The sequence below is a fragment of the Sapajus apella genome, unplaced genomic scaffold, assembly GCF_009761245.1.
Source record: "Sapajus apella isolate SASKATOON/1434 unplaced genomic scaffold, GSC_monkey_1.0 scaffold6, whole genome shotgun sequence".
NCBI classification, from domain to species: domain Eukaryota; kingdom Metazoa; phylum Chordata; class Mammalia; order Primates; family Cebidae; genus Sapajus; species Sapajus apella.
The window spans coordinates 31,399,863-31,413,670 of record NW_022436946.1 but is presented as its reverse complement, the minus strand read 5'-3'; the positions used below and the strand labels follow the sequence as shown (position 1 = coordinate 31,413,670).

The following is a 13,808-nucleotide window of genomic DNA, read 5'->3' as shown; positions in this document are numbered from 1 at the left end:
TAAAAAAAAAAAAAAAAAAAAAAAAAAAAAAAAAAAAGGAACGGTTATTCAGTACAAAAAAAAAAAAAAAAAAAAAAGAACTATCAAGCCATGAAAAGACAGAGGAAACTTAAATGCATACTACTAAGTGAAAGAAGCCAGCTTAAAAAGAGATGGTCTGACTAGCATATACTATACGATTGCAATTACATGATATTCTGGGAAGGGCAAAACTACAGAGAAAATAACAAGTTCAGTGGTTGCTAAGGGTCCAACGGGTTGAACAGGCAGAGCACAGAAAATTGTTAGGGTAGTGAAACTACTATGCATGATACTATAATGGTGGATACATGTCATTACTAATTTGTCAAAACCCTTAGAATTTACAACACCAGGAGTGAACCCTAACATAAACATGGGCTTTTGAGTGTTAATTGTGTATCAGTATAGGTTCACTAATTGCAAATAACGTACCCTAAGGTACGAAATGTTGACAGTGGGGAAGGTTGCACATGTGTGAAGATACGGAGGATACGGAAAATCTTGGTACTTCCCATTCAATTTTGTAGTGAACCTAAAGCTGCTCTAAAAAGTAAAGTTCATAAATTTTTAAAAAGTTAACACAGGTGCTTCCATTATAATACAATATGGACATTCCTGGAAAATCATGCACTAAAAATAATAGGGCATATGGGACAAATAGGATTAAAAACAGTCCATTCAAACCCAAGCAATTTTAACTAGAGCACTAACAAAAACGGTGACTCAGGAGATAACTTGGGACAGTCTGAACAGGTGGTCACAGTGATATTTAAAAACCGCACACACACACACACACACAGAGTCAAAATGCTGGTGGCGCTTTAATTAGAGGTCTGATGGGTTTTCAGATGATATAGGTAGACTCTGTGATACAGGGGTTGCCATGCAGTTGGAGTATAAGGGAACATAACCTGCCATGAACTGAAAGTCTATAAAGAAGGAAGTGCACCTGTTAAGGAAGAGCACCCCAAGGGCAGGTACTCTTCTACAATTTTCTTATGTAAGTTGGAAAAAACTTCTGCTGATGTGTTAAGTAATCCTAAGCCTTTTGCTTTGCTGGCCAAATATTTTAATTTTATTCACAATACTGTAACTCCACTCACCTGGGAACCTGGGGGAAAGCACTTACGAACCAATCAAGAAAATGAAGCAGACATCATTCTCCTATACCAACTGTGTATGAGCAAATTTGCACCACAGAAATGTGTTTTGTAGCAAGACAAGCTGTAGGTGAAACTCTATGTGAACTTAATCATACAGAAAAAAAAATCTGAGGAGCGACACAAGATGGCAGCCACCACGGGCTCGGGAGTAAAAGTCCCTCGCAATTTCCGACTGTTGGAAGAACTGAAAGAAGGCCAGAAAGGAGTAGGAGATGGCAGTCTAGCTGGGGTCTAGAAGATGATGAAGACATGACACTTACAAGATGGACAGGGATGATAATTGGGCCTCCAAGAACAATTTATGAAAACCAAATATACAGCCTTAAAATAGAATGTGGACCTAAATACCCAGAAACACCCCCCTTTGTAAGATTTGTAACAAAAATTAATATGAATGGAGTTAATAGTTCTAATGGAGTGGTGGACCCAAGAGCCATATCAGTGCTAGCAAAATGGCAGAATTCATATAGCATCAAAGTTGTCCTGCAAGAGCTTCGGTGCCTAATGATGTCTAAAGAAAATATGAAACTCCCTCAGCCGCCTGAAGGACAGTGTTACAGCAATTAATCAAAAAGAAAAACCACAGGCCCTTCCCTTCCCCCCCATTCGATTTAAGCAGTCTTCATTTTCCACAGTAGTAAATTTTCTAATTACGTCTTGTAGACCTCAAAGTACTGGAAAGGAAGCTCCCATTCAAAGGAAATTTATCTTAAGATACTGTAAATGATACTAACTTTTTGTCCATTTGAAATATATAAGTTGTGCTATAACAAAAAAAAAAAAAATCTGAGGCCAGATGTTTTAATTTCTACATTTAGTAACATCTTTTCAGCCTTTATCTGCCTTCTCTGAGTTTTATATAACTGTTCCCTTTCTGTGGAAAAAGCCTTGCTTGCTTGCTTTCCTTTCTGTAACAACTTCCCCCAGGTCCCTTCCCAAGTTGTGCTCTTCTGCTACCTTCTAAAATGCTGCTGTTCCCTGTCTCTAGTTCTGGATCCCATTTTCCTCTCACTGAACAACCCTTCCTCAAATACCGGATCATGCCCAAGGCTACCTAGACTGACAACATCTAACCTCTTATCTCTGGTTCAGACCTGCACCCACAAATATCCCCCTCATTCTTCACTTCAACCCCAAATTTACAATGTGTAAGGTGTAAGTTTAGCTCATTTTTCTCCTCTAAGCCGATCCTTAATGTAGTAATCTCCATAAACAAATCAATTGTCTCCATCACAAACTAGGCAATCATTCTCTCACCACATTAAATATGTCATTAAATCTGGCCCATGTTACCATGGCTTGGTCATCTAGATGTTTAAACAACAGTCTTCTCATTCTGACCACTATAGTTTTAAAATTCAAATGTTCACGTAACTTTTGGACTACAGAGACAGGTTTCTGATGGTTTCCCTGCCTCTAGTAATAGCTACCTTAAATCTAATCTCTATTATGCCATCAGAGTAACCAAACTAGGATACATTGTAAAGTGAAAGACAGAGCTATTAATAAATTTATTAGCACATCAGGCATAAACTGAGCCAGTCCTAAGCAAACCTTTACACCTCAGATCATTGGTATCACTTGGCCCTTGCTTATCTCTTCAACCATATATTTACCACTATCTTTCTCTTATATTACATTTCATCCATACAGAATAATTTGCATTTTCCAAATGCATTATATTTCTCCTCATTCCTTTAAGCCTCTCCACATGGTATACACTATGCCTCAAATACTATTTCTTCACCCCCTTCACCTTGCTCAATTCATTTAGTTCATCAAGTTCTCAAACTGGATTATCACTTCCTATAGGAAGCCTGGCCAGGACTTTGGAAAACCAGTTTCTGTGTTCACAGCTGGGGAACTATAGCACTTCACACATAACCCCTGTGGGAATCACCACACTGCAACTACCTTCTGTATTCTCCATTAGACTACACATTCCTTGAGGGCAAAAAGAGCTTCATTCACATTTCTATTGCTGCAGCATAAATGGAACCTTATCTATAGTTAAGATAAACAATTTTTAAGGAAATGGATAGCTAAATTTTTATTATACTCTCTGTGTAGGGTTTGAGTTCCATAAAGGCAGAAATCATTCTTTGCTTTTGTGTCCCCAGAATTTAACACATTTGATGTTTGATGTTTTGTTGAAGATGCTCATTTGTAATGGTGGGACTCAATGTTCATTAGTACAGATTTGGTGGTAGAAACAAAAAAATTGAAGAACAAATAAATAGAAAAAAAAATAAATGGAAAGAAAAAGAATAAAATGGAAAGAAAAGAAATAATGCATCAATGAAACTTAATAGTAATTATTATTTGGTTGGTCTTTTCAAGGTACACATACATATGGAAAGAAGAGGCCTCTTTCTTCAATTAACGAAAGAAAAAGGGTCCTTCATATTTTATTTTTTCCACAAAGGCCTCTTAACCACAGATGGAAATTTAAGTACAAACAGAAATACAAACTACTCCCCAGTTTTACCAATCTACCATTAAAACCATCCAGAAAGTTTGGATTGTAGAATAAAGACATGATTCTCATTCTCTACCTATAAGACTGAGTGATATCTACTTCCAAGGTCATCTTAATTATAAGGTCAGTCAAATTTTTAATAAGCAAATAGAAGTTACTTCTTAAGAATAAGTTTTCCATCTATAAATTCATTTAAAATGTTAATTTTATTTTACTTATTTACTCAAACACACATTAATTTTAATAATTATTGTTAAAAGCATAATTTTCTTTGTGTAGTGTCTACAGAATTAGGATGAATATGTTATGGATTGGAAAAACGTGCCTATACAAAATGCTATGCATAAAAAATTAAATCATTCAAAGATCCAAGGTAAAAAACAAAAAACCTTAGCTAAAGAAATATTTTATTATCATCTGTTGTTTCTTTTAAGACTCACCATTTTATTGGCTCTCTGTATCTATCTACTGATAAAAGTTTATCTCACATTATTTATCATACCCATTTAGTATTTAAGATTTTCCTTGTATTCTCTTTTATGAATTGCTCTCATCTTTTAAAATCAGATTTCTCAACAATATTTCAATTCCTCACATACTTCAAAATACTACTATAATTTTTAACAACCTCTTTTACATACTCTTCCAAATATTAATATTTTTATTTGTCCTTGCACACTGACTTGGAGAGCCCTCTACTGGCCTGAAGCTGTGTCAAAAGAACATCTACTTCATCTTTTAGATACCTGTTTTTTACATGCTTTCAGTCATATGATAATTATATAATTAAAGTAAAGCCTTTATTCAGAATGTTAAAGAGAAATTGAATGGTTCTACTAAAATGCTGTTATCAAACCAAGATACACTACTTCCATAGTATAGAAATACCGTTTTCAAATATCTGTATGCTATTGATTCTCAGTAGTGCACTATAAAGCCTTGCTATCATGTGCTAGAAGTCCAAGATGAGACCAAATTATAAAAAGTCAATTTTGAAGTATTCATAACTAAAGTATAAAAAGCAAGTTGGAATCTCTATGTTAAGTGCCTCAGGCCTCAAGTAAATCCGACAGTTATTTTCTCGTCAATATTTTCTGATTTTAATATACCAATGTCTCTAGTATTTATAAACAATACGTTTAAAGATATAATGAAGGAAACAATTCTACTTAACTTAAAATATTGGAATAAAGGCCTAATGAAGAGAATACCACCACCACCAAAAATCCACAAATATAAGTATATACCACTACAAAATTATCAGGCCTCACTTTAGATCCCAATAAGTATGCCAACAGTCTTTCTGTTTTCTTTTCAAAATAAACAAACCAATATAAAGTTTACATTTTTTAAAAAATGCAAATAATGTTTAAGGAAAGCGCTTTTAAAAAAAATGGGTAATAATTAGGGAACGTAGCCATTGCAGTCATATAAATTTTGTTATCAGGCCTCACAGACTCTGAATCTGTGTTCCAATTAGACTATATTCTCCTTATGGGCAAAATTAACCTCATTTACATTCCTATTCATTTACATTTTTTCATACATTTCTATTCATTTCCATTTCCATTTACTGTCTAACCAACAGTGAATGCAAATAAATTTAGAAGGAATAGACAAACTTGTTTTCCTATATGGTCTCTCTCTCTATAAGTTTTGAGATCCATGAAAGCAGCAACTATTTTTCATTTTTGTAACATCAAAATTTAGCACAGTAGATGTCATTGTTTGGTTAAATAGGCTCATTTGTAAAAGTGAGATGCATTTATAAAATACTCATTAGAATCAGATTTCATGGTAAGAGCAAAGGATATGAAAAGACAATTCACAGAAAAAGGAATATGAATGGGTCCTTAAATTTATAAAAAGAAATATAACGTTACTCTTAAGAGAAATACATATTAAAACCATATGACCATACGGAGATAAATCCCACCTATCTTTTATATAAGACCTACTACTAGAAGGGCAAAAATCCAGAAGTTTAATAACACACTCTGTTAGCATGGCTGAGGGTTGAGTAGTGGGACAGTAAGGGTTTTTATTACACTGTTCTCCTAGAGTGCAATTTGACAGTAACAGTAAAAATCACAAACTTATACAACACCTAGAAATTTAACTTCTGGAAATTTAACTTACAACTCAAATTTTGATGAGTAGGGGACAGGTAGAATAAATTATGCTATCTCCATAAAATGGAAAATTACACAGCTACAAAACCAAAGGAAAGGGGTGTTACCTAAGTAATGATAGGAAAACAATCATTGTGTTTTATATAATTTTTATATAATATAAAGAAAAAAAGGTGCCAGATAATGTACAATTCTTATAGTTTTTAAATGTAGAAGAAGGATAAAACACACTTGTATCTGCTTGTGATATACATCAACTCCAGAAGGATACACCAGAAACTGACAGTAGTTCCTGTATGTGTGTAGAGAGGGGTGTGCGATCTGGACAGATGGAAGGCTGTAGGTGGACACCTTTTAACATATATACAAATAAGTGTAAGTCATGTGAATACATTAAGTTGATTTAAAATTTCCTTATATTACAAGATAAGTATATTATTAACACAAGCTTTACTACGAAAACAACTGCAAAATTCTCTACAATCTTACCTCCAAACTAGGCACATAAGAATCCTCACAATTTATATAATGTCCTAACATGGCATGTTGAGCCCATAATTCATTATCCCTTATCCTCTCATGCAGGTGGGTAATTTGTTGCTTCTGCCTGCAAAACACAAATTAAGGTCACATTATGAGTAATACTTTTCTAATAGAGAGAAGAACCTTAAGTAGCCTAATAATTTTACATTAGAATTTAAAAGTATTATCAATTTAAAAATCATAATAGGAAACCTCTTTAAAACAAATACCACATATGGAATTAGGTAAAAATTTATACTGTAGAGTACTGCTACAACGTAGTCTTTTCTAGAATATTCCTTGCAGATTATAACAGTCACACCTTGCTTTCTTCAAACAACTCACAGCTTGCTTAAGCAAGTTTTTTAATTTCTGTAAATATGTATGCTTATAAGCTTTAAAACTGTTTTGTGTCAGGCATGATGCTAAGAGCTTTGTATGCAGTATCTCTCATCTTTAAAAGTTTAGTAAGTCTCAATGAAGTTTTGAAGGAGAGCTTTTAAAGAATAAAAAAAATAGTATGAGTAAACAAATAGCTTGATGTTTTCCAAAATTACTTACAAAGTAACTTTTGGAACAAGTAGGTTATATGTTTCCGGCTGAATCAAAAGACCTTGTTTCTCTTGGAATCATTTTTTTTTTAATTTGCTAACCTTTAAGCAAACCCATATATAAAACACTAAATAGGAGATAAGTTAGAAGAGATTAGTCACATAAAACTTTTCAAATAATTTAAAGCTCTACAAAAAGAAAAAAACAAAAACAAAAAACCTTCCTTGTCCAGCCAAGATGGAGTAGCAGGCAGGGACTAGTTTTGCCCTCCTGCCTCAAAAAAATTTTTTAAAAAGACAAAATATAGGAAGTGAAGGCTCTCAAGGCTTTGACCAACAGGCAACTGAGAACAGTAATCTCTTAAAGATAGGTAACTAATGAGGTGGGCCCTATGACTGGCTGGGAGTGTTTTCAAGCCCCGGCACAGGAACGATGGTCTCCCTGAATTGAAGAGACAAAGCTGAGAATCTGGGGAACCAAGGCAACTGTAGTTAGTTCACAGTGCTGGATGACTCTTGGGCATTCGGTTGAATGCTAATTAATATAGACATGAGGAAACTTCTGAAGGTGTGTGTAGAGTGGAAGCGCAACCAAAAAAAGATTAGAGGGAACAGTGCTTCAGGGTGCCTTGGAATTACTAGCTATTCCCAAAGGCCAAAATAAAAAGCTTCACGATTCCCAGGGCATCAGCAATTCTCAAATGGGGACAATTTTGAAACCAGTGAATATTTAGCAACATCCATAGACATTTTTGATTTTCACAATTGGGGCAGAATGTTCCTGGCATCTAGTGAGTAGAGGCCAGAGATACTACCAAATGACTACAATGAACAGGATAGTGACCCTCAAGAATTAAATCTGATCCAAAAAATCAACAGTGCTGAAGCTGAGAAACCCAAGGTTTATAAGATAAGTCGTGTTTCAATGGGGCAAAACCCCTTTATAAAACAGCTCTAATGCCACCTAACAAAACTTAAAAGTACAAAACTTAAAAACAAAAACTGATTCCCAGAATAAAGCTCAGGAATACAAAAATGTAACATCAAAAACAAGTTAAAATTCATAGTGCCTGGCATCAAAAAATTATCAGTAGTACAGAAAAATATAACTCATAATAATAAAATCCAATCAACTGAAAGTGAGCTAGAACGGACATAGATGTTAGAATAGACAAGGATAGTAAATCAGTTATTATATTCATATGTTTAAGGAGAAGAAAGAATGAACATATGAAGTAGAGACATACAAGACAACATACTGAATGGTGATTAAAAGATTAGACATTACAGCACAAAAGTACAGTGAATTTAAAAACAGCAATAGAAACTACCCAAAAAGAAACACATAGAGAAAAAAGAACAAACAAATAAAAAAGCTCAGTGAGCTGTGAGATTATCATAAGAGGCCAAATATATGTATAATTGGAATCCCTAAAAAGGAAGGAAGAAGGTGCAGGGGGTGGGAGGAGGGGGCAGAAAAAATATTTGAAGAAAACAGGCCAGAATTTTTCCAAATCTGATAACTATACTCCCACAGATTCAAGAAGCCCAGTGAGTCTCAAATAAAAGATGAAGACAACTAACCCAAGGTACATCTAAATAGTTTACAGTGATAAAATCTTAAAAGCAGCCAGAAGGAAAAAAGATAAATCCATTCAAGGAGACAAAGATAATGCAATCAATAAGACATAGAAGTATTTTAAGTACTACAATTTAAAAGCTCTCAACCTAAAATTTTTGACGTGAGGAAAAATTTAAAAACAACACAAAGATCATACAAAAAACCCATTAACCTTTAATACTTTACTCATGGAAAATAGTTTTTTAAAGGTGAAATAAATATCTTTTTTGGACACTTAAAAGCTGAAAGAATTCATCAACCCCAGACTTCAACTACAAGAAATGATAAAGGAACACCTTCAGGCAAAAGAACGATATGCCAGGTGAAAACTGAATTTACAGAAAAGAAAGAAGAATGCCAGAAATGATAACCACATGGCCAAATACATAAGATATTTTTCTTATTATTTAAATCTCATTAAGAGATCATAAATTATGTAATGAGAGACAAAAAATATAATTTATATCCAGGTTGTATAACCTTTGTAGATATAGAATGTATGACAAAATAGCTCAAAGGCTAGAAGATTTAAAAAAAAAAAAGGAAGTATACTTTTCTTACACACATTATACATGAATTACTTGAAGACAGACTGCTATACTTTAAAGAAGTGTATTATGAACTCTAAAGCAATCATTTTAACAATATAACAGAGTTGTAGCTAATATTCCAATAAAAGAGACAATGGGAATTATTAAAAATACTCAGTTCAAGAGAAGGCAAAAGGGAACAAAGAACAGATGGGACAATTAGAAAAAAAATAACAAGGCCGGGCACGGTGGCTCCCATCTGTAATCCCAGCACTTTGGGAGGCCAAGGTGGATGAATCATATGAGGTCAGGAGTGCAGACCAGCCTGACCAGCATGGTGAAACCCCATCTCTACTAAAAACACAAAAATTAGCCGGGTGTGGTGATGCATGCCTGTAGTCCCAGCTACCTGGGAGGCTGCAGCAGGAGAATGGCTTGAACCCAGGAGGCGGAGGTTGCAGTGAGCAGAGATTGTGTCATTGCACTCCAGCCTGGGCAACAGAGCACGACTCCGTCTCAAAAAAAAAGAAAAATAAAACAACAAATAGGAATATAGGAAATTTAAACGTGACCATATCAATAATCACAACATGTAAATGGTTTAGATACTCCCAGTCAAAAGGCAGACATTGTCAAAATGTATAAAAAGTAGGACCTAACTATATACCATCTACAAGAAAGAAAATCATTCTGAACATAAGAACACAAACAGGTTAAAAGTAAAAGGAGGAAAACCAGTGCTAAAAATAATCAAAAGAGAGCTAGAGTAACTATATTAATATTAGTCAAAGCAGACTAATATTAATTTTTTTCTATTTTAGAGACAGGGCATTGCTCTGTCACTCAGGCTGGAAGGAAGTAGTGTGATTGCAGCTTACTGCAGCCTTGAACTCCTGGGCTCAAGCCATCTTCCTGTCTCAGCTTTCCAAACAGCTGGGACTACATATAGGATCCACCATGCCCAGCTAATTTTTTAAATTAATTAATTAATTAATTTTTTTTGTAGAGGTGAAATCTCTCTACATTGCCCAGGCTGGTCTCAAACTCCTGGCCTTAAGTGATCTTCCCACTCAACCTCTTGATGTTGGGATTACAGATGTGCACCATCTTGCCAGGCCAAAGCAGATTGTTAGAGCAGAGAATGTTACCAGGGACAAAAATTATAACTTAATAATAATAAAAGGGTCAATTCATTAAGAAGCCATGACATTTGGGCCTAAGAGTGCAGCGTCTAAATACGTGAAGCACAAAACTGATAGAAAAGCAGAGAAATAGACAAATCCACAATTATAATTGGATATTTTAACACCTGGATTTCAATAATTGATGTTAATAGAACAAGTAGACAGAAAATCAGGAGAATATAAAAGACAAAAACACTATCATCTGATTTGCCCTAAAAGGAGTTTCTAGAATACTCCCCACAAAAGTCAAAAGCAGAATACACATCCTTCTCAAGATACCTGAAACACTTACTAAAGTAAATGATCTTCTGAATCATAAAACAAGCACCAACAAATTTAAAAGAACTCAATTCATATAGAATATATTCTCTGACCACAGTGAAATTAAATCAGAGAAGAATTACGGACAGAACTCTAGAAAATCCTGAAATATTTGTAAACTATGTAAAGTAACCATAAATACCCTGAGGCTCAACAAAGAAATCGAAAGATAAACTAAGTATTTTGAAGTGAACAAAAATGAAAACCAAATGAATTAAAATTTTAAAAGATTGGTAAATAAGAACTTAGAAATTTATTATACTAACTGCCTATACCAGAAAAGAAGAAAGCTCTCAAATTATCTCAGCCTCCAATTTAAGAAGTTAGAAGAAGAAGGGCTGGGTGTGGTGGCTCACACCTGTAATCTCAGCACTTTGGGAGGCCAACGCGGGTAGATCACAAAGTCAGGAGTTCAAGACCAGCCTGGCCAACATGGTGAAACCCTGTACCCACTAAAAATACAAAAATTAGCTGTGTGTGGTGGATTGCACCCGTAATCCCAGCTACTAGGGAGGCTGAGACAGGAGAATTGCTTGAACCCGGAGGAGGTTGCAGTGAGCCAAGATCATGCCATTGCACTCCAGCTTGGGTGACAGAGCAAGACTATGTCTCAGACAAAAAACAAAAAAAAAAGTAAAACTCCATCTCAAAAACAAAAAAAGAGAAGTTAGAAAAAGAAGAACAAATGAAACTCAAAGTAGAATTTCTAAAGTATTTAAATAGCCCTATATACAGAAACTGAGTGTGTAGTTGACCTTCCAATAAAGAAAAATTTAGGGGCAGAAGTCTTCACTGAATAATTCTGCTGAATTTTAGGAAATAAAAAGACCTGTTGTACACAATGTGTCCCAAAAAGCAGTGAATAATTCCCAACTCTATGAGGCCAGCCTGAGCAATATCTAAATCAGATAAATACATTACAAGAAAAGAAAAATGCAGACCAATATCTCTTGTGAATATAAATGTAAAAATTCTTAACAAAAATATATCAAATAGAATCCAAAGATATATAAAAGGAAAATACATCATAACAAATGGGGTCTATCCCAGGAATTCCATGGTAGGTTTTACATCTGAAAGTTCATCAGCTACCTAGAATAGAAGGAATTCCCACAATCTAAAAAATGCAACTATGAAAAACAGCTAAACATCACACTTAATGGTAAAAGACTGAAGACTAAAAATAAATAAAAGGACTGTATTGAAAAAGAAAAAGTAAATCCATCTTTAATCATGAACATCATTGTCTATGTAGATAATCCTACTGAATCTACAAAACAAAATACCTACTTGAACTAATTAGTGAGGTTAGATTGTAGGATACAAAACCAATTTTATTTCTATGTATTAAAAATGTTCTGAAAATATATATTTTTACCTTGACATAACTCATATCTATGGGTACAATGTGTATTTAGATACATGTATACAATATATAATGATCAAATTAGGATAATTAGCATATCCATCACCTCAAACATTTATCATTTCTTTGGGCTGTTAACATTCAAATTACTACTCCCTTCTAGCTATTTGAAAAAAAAAATACATGTATTGCTTACTAGTTACCCTACAGTGCTATAGAACACTAGAACTTCTATCTAACTGTAACTTTCTATCCATTAACCAACCTCTCTGTATCCGCTACCTCCCCCTACCCTTCCCAGAATCTAGTAACCACTTTTCCAATCTCTACTTCTATGAGATAAACTTTCAAAAAACTTCATTTTTGTTTAAGTAGTAAAACTCCTTTACCCAGGCAGTTAAGGAGATGGAAGTGCAAAAGGTCAAGCACTTTACTCAATCACCTAAATGGTTATAGTGGCAAATAAAAAGATAGAGAAACCTGGTTTCTTTTTTTTCTGAATTGTTCTTGAAGTTAATCTAAATGCTTTTTCTCATTAGACAGGGAACATTTAGAAACAGTTTCTATAGCAGTTATTTTTTCCATTTTCTCTGCTTTAACCTAATAATTCAGGCTTCTACTACAAAAGTTATATGCAGTATGAAAAAACACATTTTTTTTTCATGTAATTTCAGGTAACCTGATATTTTTAGACGTAATATACAACATAGAATTTTTTAGTCAAATGATTTGAAAGGTATCATTGACACCATATCCCAAAGTAAAAAGTTCAGCAGCTTTCCTCTCAATTCCATTCATCTGGATGTCAAATCCCATGAAGTCTGTCTCTGAAATAGCCTCTACATGTGTCATCAACATTTTAAAGGCCATTACTCTAATCTGCTTCTTCAAAAACAGAAACGTCATATATTTGGTTCTAATTTAAGCACTATATATATATATAATAGAAATTTTCATATACAAAGATTTTTATTTTTAAATGATGGTTATGCTGCTTTAGAAACAAAAGCTGCTAGTTTTCTTCTGTTTTATACAATATCAGATGCACTAATTATCAAAAACTTTTTAATAAACTCATAAAGAAACCAAAGATTATTTAAGATACTAGGTATAGAATATTTATTAAAAATGCCTCAATTATTACCCTCCCTATATTGCTAATACCTCCTGTCAACATGATGCTGTTTCTACTGTCCAAAAGTGAAGTCTACTGCTACTGGCCTAGTGACTAACAGAATATAATAGAAGTGATGTTGGGACATTTCTGAGTCTAAGCCTCAAGAGACTTCATATGCTTCATTCTTTTTTAGAATCCCACCCAGCCACCACTCAAACACACCCAGGCTGGCCTGCTAGAGGATGACAGAACACATGGAGTAAGATAAGCCATCTTGCTGTGGCCCATCTTAGGCCACCCAGCCCCCACCTGCTACCATAGATGCATAAATAAGCCTAGCTGAAGAATTAACCAACTGAGCAACTTGAGTTATTTTGAATTATTCCTTAGTCTGCTTCCACAGTATACACAATTGAGAAATATATATTTTATTAGATTATGTCAATAATTTTCTATATTTTCTATTAACTTATATCCAATGGAATGGTATTCAAAAAAATAAAAGCCAATTGATTTCTATTGTTTGTGGGAGGGCAAATTCACATAAATAAAACTGAATTTTAGTCTGTTTTTAAAAAGTATTAATTTCAAGTATATAAAATTGTAAGTATATTAAATCGTAAATATTAAAAATACATATCCAACTGGGCCTGTACTTATTCATACATAACATTCACTTATACTAAAAACAACTAATATTTTTAAGTAACTTTTTTCTAAAATCGATTAAAACTCTCTTCCACAATCCTTCATTTATCAAGTATGGAAGTATCAAATTTTAAGCATAAAGAATGTGCCAGG

The 13,808-nt window shown here is 33.9% G+C and overlaps 1 protein-coding gene and 1 pseudogene across 7 annotated transcripts in view; one reads left to right on the top strand and one right to left on the bottom strand.

Moving 5' to 3' along the window:
• CEP85L (centrosomal protein 85 like) overlaps positions 1-13,808 on the bottom strand; it is a 246,856-nt gene that overhangs the window by 54,434 nt on the left and 178,614 nt on the right. For all 6 annotated transcript variants that reach the window (XM_032274943.1, XM_032274944.1, XM_032274947.1 and 3 more), the window contains one exon: positions 6,285-6,402. In XM_032274943.1, the coding sequence (XP_032130834.1) occupies positions 6,285-6,402 (118 nt within the window). The remainder of the gene's footprint in view (positions 1-6,284; positions 6,403-13,808) is intronic.
• Positions 1,304-1,969, top strand: LOC116549385 (annotated as a pseudogene). Its single transcript, XR_004267840.1, has one exon. The product of XR_004267840.1 is annotated as a ubiquitin-conjugating enzyme E2 variant 1 pseudogene (transcript).